At 41.3% G+C, this 13,145-nt stretch overlaps 1 protein-coding gene across 2 annotated transcripts; it reads right to left on the reverse strand.

Annotated features, from left to right (window-relative positions):
- Positions 1-1,017: 1,017 nt before the first annotated feature.
- LOC147884759 (uncharacterized) lies at positions 1,018-4,069 on the reverse strand. Of its 2 annotated transcripts, none has more exons than XM_087397591.1 (5): positions 2,937-4,069; positions 2,713-2,802; positions 2,199-2,380; positions 1,665-2,022; positions 1,018-1,506 (listed from the first exon to the last, which is right to left on the reverse strand). In XM_087397591.1, exons 1-5 carry the CDS (start codon positions 3,960-3,962, stop codon positions 1,276-1,278), a joined length of 1,887 nt encoding a protein of 628 aa, XP_087253717.1. In that variant the 5' UTR covers positions 3,963-4,069; the 3' UTR covers positions 1,018-1,275. The 2 variants fall into 2 exon arrangements, with proteins under 2 accessions (XP_087253717.1, XP_087253716.1); XM_087397590.1 differs by having other exon boundaries at positions 1,665-2,103.
- Between the last annotated feature and the right edge of the window lie 9,076 nt (positions 4,070-13,145).

Below are 13,145 nucleotides of genomic sequence, written 5' to 3' on the forward strand. Positions count from 1 at the left end.
TTCCAAAAATATAAATATTTTTAACTTACCACTATCCACTATGGGTGGGAATGTCTGGATGTAAGACACAGACCATTGGGTTAGCAAATAGTGTAACGAAGAAAACCAGTTTTTACACAAGCTCATTTCACTGAACGTTGCCCAAGCTTGCAAGTAGTAGCAGCAGATAGCTGGTGTACTCAAAAGCACCAGTGTACTCAAAACTTAGTTTGATTTCTGAACATGTCCAAAACTGAATTCAAAGACTTACCATGCTGCATCCTTGATTTGAAGGACCTTTGTTGATAAAGACCACTCCCTCCCTCCAACCCTACTTCCCAGTAGGCATATATTTTGACAAAGTGTAAATCATCAATAGCATGAGAATCCACAATGCAAATGTGGACATAGATTTAAAGCTGATCTGTGACTATTCACAACCTGGCGATTGCAAGAAAGAGCTTTGCACTTGCTCCATAAAGAAATATGGCAAATGGATTATGAGATTAGTGACACAACAAACCCTACGGTACTTGAGGCACATCTGACATTGGAAAAGGATGATGACAGCCTCACCATCAAAGTGCAAGCACACTTCAAGAAATATTAATTTAGCAGGAAATCACTGAAATACATTACATAAACCAACCTACTTCCATTACAGCTTATATTTTGGCCATGTGTAATTTTGTCGATTTCATGGACATCGGCTTTGTGACTATTTTGCATTCATAGTGTGGTGTTTGCAAAAATGAGATATGGCAATTGGCCCTTATTGAAAACGTGCAAACAGTATATGAAAGCAGTGACATGACATTGATACTGGACTGGCATGAGAAAAGTATGATGAACGAGCATGTACAGACACATTTCGGAAACTTTATTAGCAGACACGGATCAGTCATTAAAAGCCAACAACATGACAAGACCCCTTTGTAGAGCCAGGCAAAACGTTCTAGTTCACATTTCATGTCCAAGAATTACGTAAAATTGACCCTAGTCTTATATATGATCCAAAATTCTTGATGTAGGGCAGAACTTTCTTACTACTAGAATATTCCAGACTCTGGTCGAATGAGAATTTTTTAAAGTATTCATTTCTTTAACCCAAATCATTGTTTGTTTTAAGCGAAATATAAGCCTTTGAAATCCTTGTTGGCAATTCATAGATGAAAAGCTGGTGATTTAGAAAATTCAGCTACATAAAGCAGCGTGATCATTAGGCGAGTGAGCTCAGAGTCTGGTTAGTATAATCTTAAGAATGAAGAGCTTAGTTTTCAATAAATTAACCGGGAGCTAAAGGGATAGTCTCAACTCCAAGTCTAAAGATCCTTCATCGACAGCAGTTGGGTGCCGGTGGCCAGGATGATCTTCAACCTTGGTCCAAGCTAAACAGGTCGAGAGTTCCACATTTATCTGCAGGGGAGTGCCATAATGCTCATTTTGAACATGTTCAGCTGTTCTCATCAAAACATCGCCGTTTGCTACTCTGGACACCACGGGGAGAATTTTGCCAACACCCTTAGCCTGGACAGCAGTACACGAGAGGTTTAAGTGTTGAACACAATGTGGGACAAAAAAATATTTCAAGAGAATCAAGCGCACAGCATTAAAAATCCAGAGAGCTACTACAATGCCCAACTCGTTACTGAGCTAAACATCACTGTTCTCGCAAAAACGCATACCTGGTCCGAAAAAGAAGGCCAAGAGTGCCAAAGAGTTGCAGTTTCATTAGAATTTCGGACTTTTCCTGTATCGCTGAAATGGCCACAGGTGCGATTGCCAGTCCCCATGTTCATATTCCCATGCTTCCGGCTCAACGAACTTGCAGGCCCAAGCGTCAAGAAGTCACCGCAAGGTTCTGCCTCGTGAATGTGAGATCCATCATAACTCAAGCTTCCTTTCCTGATGCTGAAAAATGGAGGTCCCCTATCATGAACTCCATTGCCCGGAGCGTCGGAGTGATCGGCTTTGAAGGCGGAAGAAACCATGTACATTTTCGCTGACAAGCTCTCAGGCACAGATCCACATTCTGTGCACGGCCTGTTTAACGACCATAACCTTACATTCTCTTCCGTTGACGTCGAAGATAGCAATGGCGAAGCAGAGTAGAGCCAAGCATCCCTACCAATCCCAATGAATTCAAAGGCATCTGGTACGCACAACTTTAAGACCTACTCCCTGAAATGGGGAAAATGCATACAAATCGAATCAAATACCTTAAGGAGCTTGTTGGGCCAGAAAGACCGCTAGGAGCTGGTAAGTTTGCAGGTGGGCTGTCTCGTTCTGTCGACTCCGACTCAACTTCATCAGCGGAAGCGTTCAAGTCTACGCCCTTGAGAGACTCCGGAACTTTTGTGGGTTCTTGGGTGAGTGCCCAGGGTCGTTTCCTGTTGAACACCTAAAACCATAGCTTCTACGTGTAAGAATCTGCTCATGGTGGAGGAACTTGGTTCAAGGAAGAACAGAAAAGGGTGCAAGCAGCAGTGATCTTGCAGGCTTCAACCGGTTGTTGTGACGGTTGTCAACGAAGGAAATGTGAGCACAAGAAAACTGTGCGATTTCTGAGCGACCTAGCTTAGTATAAGAAAGACAGAGAGATATCTCCGCAAAACTAACAATCTCATTCATCGACTTGGTGCTGAGGGTGTTCGTGATTGCGTTCTTTGATTAATCGGGTGGTGGTCTGGAGACTCGCATATTCCAGCTTGCAATTTCACGAATGAGCATTACCTGGTCTCTTGATGACCATGCCGGACTGATGGAAAAAGTTTGGAAAGAAGAGAGCTCCCTCGCCTGGTCGCCCGTAGATGCAATGCTCACCTGCAAGATACCCAGTTAGTCCCTCTCTCTCTCTCTCTCTCTCTCTCTCTCTCTCTCTCTCATACGTGAATGCCCATTACAGAACAGTAGTTCCATCCTATCGACGCAAACCAACATGATCACGCAATACACACCATAGGCGATTCCAGACGATATGGAAGACGTGCGTCGAATGGCCTTGTCGTAGGTTGCAGAAGGCACAGATCGGTGAAAGGTATCACGGCCCCTTCAGTATGGGTCTTGTCGCCTCCGGCAACATCTTGCATTTCTTTCTCCGCGCTTAAGCAGACAGAAGGAAAGAGGGTAGCCGTGGAATCTTTCGTTTTCACATAAAGATCGTCGGACTCTCTTTCAGAATCCTGATTGTGCCTTAGCATTGCGGATTGCAAGAGGCTAGGCGCGTAGGACGCCAAATTCGGGGGCCGTGCCGACTTGGTTTGTAAAGAACCGTCGTTCACGAGCCGCTGCTGACCATTAGACCTTTCGTTCGTCGGAATTGTGCCCGAGATGGCAGACCCAGGGCTGCACAGATCATGAACCTGCGACAGGCAATGTTCGCTCTCATCGGCACATTGCTGCTGCAGCAAGCCTTGGCGTCTGGCGCCGAAATTGTGCGCTGCCATGCCCGCGAGGGGCACGAACGAATTGTGCGCATTCCCGCAATTGAGCTTGGAGCAGGGGAGGAAGGTGCGATGCTCACGGGGGCTACTGCTACTACTACTGCTACAGACGAGGTCGGAGAGGAGGGGGAGGGGGGATTTATCATCAGGGAGCTTGATGGGGCGGGGGAGGAAGCAACTAAGGGGGGAAGGGGGGGAGAGGTGGAGGTGCTGGAGCTGGGGGAGGTGATGCTGGAGGTGGAGGTGGAGCTGCTGCTGTTGCTGATGCTGTTGCTGGAGGAGCTGCTGATGCTGATGCTGCTGCTGCTGCTTATGGTGATGCTGCTGCTGCGAGTGATGGTGGTGGTGGTGGTGGTGGTGATGGAGAGAGGCGAGGCAAGCAGCCTCGTGCTTGCTCTGCTCCTCGAGGCGGAGTTTTTCGAGCTGAGCGACGCCGAGGCCGCGCTGGGGCTGTTTCTTGGGGACGTTCTTGGGCTTGTGAGGGCGAGGGCGAGGGCGGGGGTCGGGGGGGCGAGGGGGGGTGGGATCGCGGTCGAGCATGGCGGAGGGGAGGGCCAGAGGCAGGCTATGGAGGAGAAGCTCTGAGCTCTGAGCTTCAAGGCTATGGCTATGGCTATGGCGGAGAGGGGGGAGGGGCTCTGAGCTTGAAGGAGGCTATGGCTATGGCGGGTAGCTCTTCAAGCTCAGAGCTAAAAAATAGCAATTGTCCTTGTAGACGACGATGCAATTAACTAACCCCCCCTTACCTCAACCACCCCCCCTTCCCCTCGTACTTTACTAACCACTTTCTTAACCTCTCCCCAACGTTTATCCTCGTGTTTATGCTCTCTATGTATCTATGTATCTCTCTTTCTCTCTCTCCTTCTCTACCCATCTCCTCTTTTCCTAGCGAGTTCTTTCTTTGCTTCTCCACTTGCTTAACAAAATAGATTAATCTTTGGTCCTTGGCTTACTAGTAGAACCTCTCTCTCTCTCTCTCTCTCTCTCTCTCTCTCTCTCTCTCTCTCTCTCTTTGTGTGAAGAAATCAACGATTTTATCCACAGATGATGAAACAGTAGTCTTATTGCTAAGAATCGATTCTTAAAAAGGTCGATGTAGGAGGCATAATTGGCTATCGACTCCTGCTCAGGGTTGGAGCACTCTCTCTCTCTCTCTCTCTCTCTCTCTCTCTCTTTATAGAAGCCCTTATCCATATGTTCATTCTACAAGCCCTTCTCTCTCTCTCTCTCTCTCTCTCTCTCTCTCTCTCTCTTTATAGAAGCCCTTATCCGTATGTTCATTCTACAAGCCCTTCTCTCTCTCTCTCTCTCTCTCTCTCTCTCTCTCTCTCTCTCTCTCTCTCTCTCTCTGTTCATTCTACAAGCCCTTCTCTCTCTCTCTCTCTCTCTCTCTCTCTCTCTCTCTCTCTTTTAAAATCCCCTCATCCTTATGTCCATTCTACAAGCCCTTATCAACAAAGTTAGTTCTTCGATGTGGTTGCAAACAAAGTTCATGTGTCTTATGAAGGAAATGGGAAACCCTATCACACCATAAGCACTAAGCATCATGGACGATTAGGTCCCCATGGTGGACACAATGGGGAGCCCCAAGGGCGCCCTCGAGTAAGCACTAGCCTCGCAAATGACACAAACATCTTCCCGTGAGAAGGGGGGAGACAATGGGGCCGTCACACAAAAGCAGGGACAATGACCTCATCTTCAAAATTGCCTCACCACATGCACCCAGTTATTTTAGTTCACAGCCTATAGTGGATGGCCGCATCAACATGTACTATATATCAAGGTCGATTTAGTTCATGTCAATACCAGCATTTGACTAGTACGTCTATAGCAAATGCTCAAAAGGGTAAGCAAAGGAAGTAATACATGGTGGATCATTGGGGATTGTGACGCAAACCAAGCATCCACAAAGTTCCCATGGCATTTACGTAGCATCTCTAGATGTTTGTGGATACACATCACCTTTTTCTCCAGAATGGAAAGCTTGTAACTTCATGCAAATGGCTAGTATAACTAGCCCGAGACAGAGTTGTAACTTTACACCAACCCACCCAACCCGCGCGGCCAAATCACCCACAGTATCCTTGATAGATATCTTTTAGAGGAATTGTTGTGAGGCTCTATAATACCTTTGATTTTTGCTCAACAAAGAGCAACCCATACACATGCACACATTGACACAAACTCCCTGCCCCTATGCTTTTTTAGCTTCCTTTTCCTTTTTGAGTTGGAACTTATCAAGGTCCTTGCCAACATTACTCAATTAACAAAACCCCAAACACTCAATTGACAAAGATAACCATATTTTACAAGCCAACTTTGGAGAAAGGTATGTATACCTAACATTTTTATGCATTCCAACCCCTAAAAGAATTAAGCCAATTGGACTTGATATAAACTAATGAGTTGCATGTTTTGTAAGACATGGAAACAGAATGGATTTAAGGGCCACCTTTAGTTTCTCAAGTTAGGAGAATGATTGATTCTAAACTATTGTTATGTGCCCATCCCAAGGTGTTGGACCCTACTATTCTATACTTTATTAAACCTCCTTTCCTTCCAAACAAGAAATTCCACCCTTCTCATGCATTCCTTATGACTAGCCTAACCCAAGAACATTCCTTATGTCTTCAAGCTCATGCATAATGTTTCCATGCACTTCTCGACTCCCCCATCATATTCTTGCTATTTTTTTTCCATTTGCCTCGCTTAAAAAAATTCACCTGGAAGTACCCCTTTCTCAAATGCTTATCCAACTTGATCCCTACCTTATTCTACCTCTCTTCCCTTTGATTGTGTTCTTTTTCTTCTCTTCTTCTATCATTCAAATTTCACCTTGAACTATTCCATTCTCAAATGCTTATCCCAACCTTACTTTACCTCTCTCACTTTAATTGTAGTCCTTTTCTTCTCTTCTTCTATCATTGTTTCCCAAAAGGTTGGAGATATAATTCTTCACCAGTTACGCTAAAGGCTCGTCCACCCAAGACACTGTCAAAAGTGCACCACTCACCACTTACCAAGTATGTCCACCATTCTATTTCCATGACCCTCTCGCCCTCCCTCTCCAACAATCACTTTCAATTCATGTCCAAAATTACATTCTTTAAGCATAGGCCTCCCATCACAAGCAAGTTTGCTTCTTTAACTACACTTCATACTATCTAGGCATAGCCACATTCTCCAATGCCATAAAGCTGCATTCTAGCCATAGATCCCTTTCCATTTGTAACTATTATATGAGCATTAACTCCCACCAACCCAATTGTCACACTCCACCATTCATGGTACATGTGATTAATAAATGCTTTTAAGAATAGGACATAGTATTGTCATCTTTGTATGAAAATCATTGCTAAGATTATATTTAGAACGTACATTTGGTCCTTTTACATAGAATTTTGGCTTCATACTAAAGCACTCTCTCTTATTCTATGCACTTCAATATTCATAATGTGTTATTCACCCATTATTTATGCAATCTATCATGTAAGTGGTGTGAGATCAAAGGCTCAATAAGAAATACGATTTCTTAAATGCACAAGGTGGAATGATGTGAGGTTGAAATTCCTCATTTTAGGATTGTAATACCCCCAAAAGAGGGCAAGCATATTGCTAGTAAGAGCATTAGAGGTTTTATATATAAACCCCCTTTCTCATCCCCCTCAATGGGGCTAGTGCTGCCAGAACTATAATGGAAGCCTTGAAGTTGGGTGCCTCTAAGATTTAAACCCAAGACTTAGTCTTAAACACATAGCCCAAATAGCAATATGGTTGGTTCGGATACAAGCAAGGTATGTGGGTAAGATATAAGCAAGTGATGTGGGTTAGTTTTGTTCCTTCGTAAGATTGGAATTCCTAAAGTAAAAAGGGGCCAAAACCTCAATCAATCTCAATCTTGACCATAGAGATTTAGTTTGGACACTATAGCATGCAACTAGATCATTTTAGTGTTTGCCTCTTTCCCCTTCCTTTATTGCTGCTTGAATCCCAAAAATTGGTACTTGTATGCCCCATGTGTTAGAAACTTGTGAGAGAGTATTTGTCTAACTACTAAAAAATGGGTGGGAAATTTGTGAGGGAGTATTGTTCTCTCTACAAAAAGAAGACTAAGTAGCAATCAAACAAACAAATATGGTACATTACACTATGTACACTAATTGTATCATATTTATAGTGTGTATTTAGGTGTGTATTTAGGCAGTACTTTTACTTGTAAATGTAGTGTAGTGTATTATACTTGTAAATGTACAAACAAATATGATACACTACACTAAACTTACAAGTAAGAGTACAGCCCAAATATACCCTTCAACAATCATGACATCGATTTTACTAATTACTTGTGTGCCTTTATTGTATAAATGTTTTGATTGTGGAAACACATGCATTTCATGGACTAGCTTCTCTCGTCATGATACACTCAATTGCATGTATCATCCACTTGCAAAATCAAGACGATAGTTTTCTCCTTCAAAGATGTTCATAGGCATTTTGATTAAAGGTGTAGTAAACTAAGCACAAAAATAATAACCTCCTCTAGCTAGCACGCCCCTTGATGATTAGAATTGATTCTCTACATTAGTAGTAAAATAACCACAAACATAATAACCCTCCATTTCAATCCTCTAGCTAGCACACTGCTTATCGATTATCAAAATTGATGATCAACATCTCATGTTGAGATCGAATCACAAATATTCAATCAAGCTTTGAATAATAAGGTTAAGGTGTTCATGTAGGCTTTAAAATGTTGTTGCTTTTTTGTGATTTGATGTCCAACTATCATCTACACATGTGGAATTACCAATGTGTACTAACCTTGATCCCATGCTACAAAGGCCATGACAAAATCAAAACTTTTAAACACTAAACTACTTGTCCTAGATTTTAAGCTGATTGGGTCTGAGATTTCCATATCTTACTCAATCTAGATACATAGCTTTTTTCCAAAAATGGTGTAGCAAAGTTGTATGGTGACTCCTTGAGTCTATAATTATGCTTGTGCCATCAATATTCTCTTTTGTCTCTTTGACTATTGTGTTTTATCTCAACATACTAGCTTAAAGCTTTTAGTGCATGGATGCAACTAAGAGCGTGCATTATTTGAGATGTAACCACCCATCTTTTCCCTTTGGTTTACGATTGCAACAATCTATTTAGAGTACAAACGCACCATACTCATCTCTTAATACAAGCTTCAAAATCAATCAAGTCTTTTTCTTTTGTGTACAAGATGTGTTCGTTGTAGAACACATGTGTATATAAATAGTAAAAAGCTATAGTTAGTTTGAGATTGGCCCCATAAAATCCAAGCTTCAAATCAATCACAAAATGCATTGATTGTAGAACATATGTATATAAACAATATAAAGTTATACTTAGCTTGTGATTGGCCCCATAAAAGCATTTCTAGATTTGTTATGCAAAAGCAACTCGAGTGCTAAAATTGTAATCTAAGATATACTACTTGAGATTTTTGTATTGTCTAGTATGAACTCAAGTGCTAAAATTGTAATCTAGGATCTACTACTTGATATTTTTTTAATTGTATAGTATGAACTTGTCTATATGGCATCATATGTCATTGTTCTTTGATGGTTCATTGACAACCCTTGCAAATTAATTAATGCATATAGCATCAGACATTCATTAATGGGTGGCACAAATATTTTTTATGTATACATGAAAACAATGATAGGGACTAAACACTTTACAAAATCTAATCCTTCAACATTTACACAATAAATATCACCGCTCCTAGATTTTGCATCCCCTTTGGCAATGGGCCTATGATACGTTTTATACGACTGTTGGGAAAAATCGACCTTGTATCTACGTCACTTTAATCCTTACATTAACTGGTATGCTATCCATATAAAACTGTATAAATTCGTATATCTTTGTTTGTTTGTTTTTGTTTGTGTGTGTGTATGCACGTGCACAGGGGTGTGTGAGTGCACATGCTCACACGTGTGTGCTTGTGTGCCTCTATGTGTATACTTACACACACATGCATACATACTTGCATGCAACATACATACTCATAGAGGGAGACAACAAATATGTTAAAACATGTATGTTTTCAAATATAGGAGTATTTTATATACATGCTTGTTGCAAAGTGCAAATTGCACCTTTAGATAAAGCTCTTCCCTCATTTGTCGAGATTTCACCACAAAAATGTCATTCTTTCACGCTTGTAACCATCTCTCTCTCTCTCTCTCTCTCTCTCTCTCTCTCTCTCTCTCTCTCTCTCTCTCATGCACATGCACGTACGCACACACGCATACATGCACAGGCACGCACACAGAAGCACACATTCAAATAATACACAAAAGCACACCTCAGAGAGAATATGAGTACAGACAAGTTTAAGTTTGTTCAATCATCAAATAATGGAGAGATGGAACATTTGATGTAAGTTGATACAATCATCAAATAATGCAAAGATGGAATACTTAGGACAATCACTCATCCTATGTTGGAGGCTATAGAATAATACAATGGCTTTTGTGGAAAGGGTCACCTTACAAAATCTATCGTCTCCAACTATGGGTGTTGTCACTCATCCTTAATTCTTAAGATGAAAGGGTTTTGCTAAAAATTGAACCTTAGGATTTGCCTTAAGATCAAACCCAAAATTTACCCTAAGTTTGAATCTTGAAAGAAATTTTATTGGAGGATGTATGTTTCACTCATACAAGTTCCTAGGTAGACCTTAATAATCTATTAGACGCTTCAACTTACGAAAGAAAAAAGACATTCTACTGGTGTGGAATTGGCCTATTGTTGATTCTATTTTATTCTTACATGAATACAGAGAGTGCTCAATCAACTATTATGCTCCTCAAGATAAGTAGCAAATAATGAAGTTCCTCATGCTATGATAATTGAATTTAGATACAAGACTCATACCTATGGTTAGAGTTGTTGATGCACTTAGTGATGGCTCTCTAAACATTGTAAATTAAAGAGTACTTAGGATGCAAAAAAGCCATGATCAACAAATCTTTAGAGGGGATTCACTAAGGAATATCTAAGGTAACATGTGCATTCATAGGAAGGGTTGTTAAAAAATTTTCAAATAAAATTATACTCCCATAAACGATTTTAAAATTGAGCTTTAAAAAAGCATTAAAAGTTTGTGAAGGATTAGGATAAAAAGTCTATGTATATAATAAGGTTAGAAAAAGTGACCCTTTAAATGCACATCATTTCTAAGGATTTTCAATAGTGATCTGCCTTGGGCGCAATGGAGAGCGACTCATGTTTTGTACATTTGTGATGGATCAGTGGGGCTGGAATCCAAACTTCTAATGACGGTTTTGTGCATCATCGAAGTAATATATCTTGATGCAACAACTTGTTTCTCACACCATATGATGTCAACACACCTTCAAGCATGGTATTGAAAATCCCCTTTATATTTTAGTATAATAGCTTGTGTTAGTACTAAGGAGTCCCAAGACGTCAAGATAGCTTGTTTCGATTGAACTTAAAAAGGGCAAGATTTGTAATCAATGGGTTTGATTTTATTCTAAGGAATAGAGATAATTTCAATAGATTCATGGACAATTTAGGTGTCTAAGTTCTCAAGTTCAATGTCAATCAAGTAATTCTAGAAATTTAAGGTAAATGAAAGGCCATAAAGCTATCACGATGATGTAAGATCAGCAAGGAGTGAATGTACAAAGCCAATAATCTAGTGACGTGGAAGGCTATATTGGGAGGAAGACTCGGCCCAAAGTGATAATTGTCATTAGTTGATGGATGAGTAGGCTGTTTTAACTATACAAAAGCTTGGATATTTGTAGTATGATAATGATAGGTAGTGAGAGTCTAGTGTGGAAGACATATTTCAGAGTTTGGAGTGAGAAGAGTTTAATGGACAACATGCAATTTAGTATGCTTGTTTTTTTTTAAATTTAAAACTAACCAACTTGAATTAGTGGGTGGTCAACCCAAAAGGAAAAAATAACTTTTGTCATTCAAATGACCTACCCTACAGGCGAAATGGTAAGTTGGCAGTCCACCAATAGTTGAGAGAGAAGTAGGGAGTGAAATAGTAAGCTGGGACGAGGAGGTGGAGATCACATGGAAATTGGGGGAGTGGATTAAAAAACGTTGGAAATTATTTTCGCTTCTCCAAGCTAGGCCGCCATCAATTAGGCTTCCCTGTGAGACATGGCAAGCCAAAAAGACTAGATACAAAAAATTTGGCTAACTCATAGGACACACCGCCTGTAGTCTACACTGAAAGAAAGCCTATGAAAATTTATGAACCTCTAAAAGACTAGAACCCAACAGGGAGTCGGTCTTTACAAGCAAGTGACCCATATAAAAAAGCAGCAGCTTAAACCTTCTCAGAACCTCAAACAACCTCATCGCCAACATCATGGAGCCTCCATGAACCACGGTATTCCTAGTAAGCCATATGGCCAAACACATACCCGCTCTGATGAAACTCCAAGAGCTTGCCAAGGCTAACGTTAACTTGGCTGTATCCCCAACTAGCGCCATCCTCCATTTCCCACGAAGAGAAAAGCAGCTCATCAAACCAAACTTCCCTGACAGCCTGTTCTAGACCATGCCAGGCCTCCTTAATTTTTACCCACCAACTCTCTCTCTCTCTCTCTCTCTCTCTCTCTCTCTCTCTCTCTCAAATGTTGCACAAGTTGCAGACTTGATTTTGGCCTACCAACATTTCGAAGTCTTGAATCAAAGGTTATATTCCCATAGTCAACAATAGTATGAGGAGAGTGGTAAAAGCGAAACTCAGCGCCATGTATCAAGCCATCTCAACATTCATAGGGCACGGAATTAAGTAGAGATTGGGTTCTTTTTATTGGACAAATCTTTAGAGATTGGGTCCTTAGGTGAAGGGGAAAAACAAGGGAGGTGTGGGGCGTTGGATCCATGGCCATATCTCTGAGAGTGAAGCAAGGGGAGTCAATAGATTGATACGGATATAAAATAAGAATATAGAGTCTAAAATATACATAAATGCAAAATATATATTAAAACTGATTGGTGCATAAAATATTGGAAAAGGAAAAGGGAATTAAATTTTGATTTGTTTTATAATCAAGAAGAGGAAGCGACTAGGGTAATGATGGGGGCAGACAGGATTCTGGGGTGATTCGACGAAGATTCGGCCCCATCATCTGGATTCTGGGCGGATCCATAATTTATTATTATTATATGGTAAAGATTTTCACCCGCTGCGTACGTGCGACATTGAAGATCTTTGAGGTGGCCACACGTGCCAGGGGATTGGAATTTCGCCTTTTCTGAAGTGGGACCCCGGTTTTGCTAAAACCGCTGCTAAAGTTGGCGGTTGTTGTCTGCCAACTGAAGAACTCCGGCAACCGGACAACTGCAAGAAACTGCTGGTTTTTGTCCTACCCTGCTAAGACCGGGGCCTGCTTGTCGGTAATTTGTTTTTTAAAGGGTTGACGTCAGTCCCCGTCTTGTCGCGCATCTCACAGCAGAATCCGACTGCCGTCAAATAATCTTCTCTCCATTTATTTAAAACAAAAAATACCGCCAATCCCCACTCGATCTTTTCTGCCATCCCAAAACCGCCCAGCGTGGCTGGCGTATTTCAACCCCCCCCTTCTCATCATCTTCTTCTTCTACTTCTTCTTCTTCTTGCTTCTCGGGAAACACAATCCTCATCTCTTCTAGACCTTCATGTGATATCCCACTTAAAGATTGGAT

This window comes from Dipteris shenzhenensis, chromosome 26 (genome assembly GCF_047967505.1).
Source record: "Dipteris shenzhenensis isolate YYH24624 ecotype China chromosome 26, Dip_SZ_1.0, whole genome shotgun sequence".
Taxonomy (NCBI): Eukaryota; Viridiplantae; Streptophyta; class Polypodiopsida; order Gleicheniales; family Dipteridaceae; genus Dipteris; species Dipteris shenzhenensis.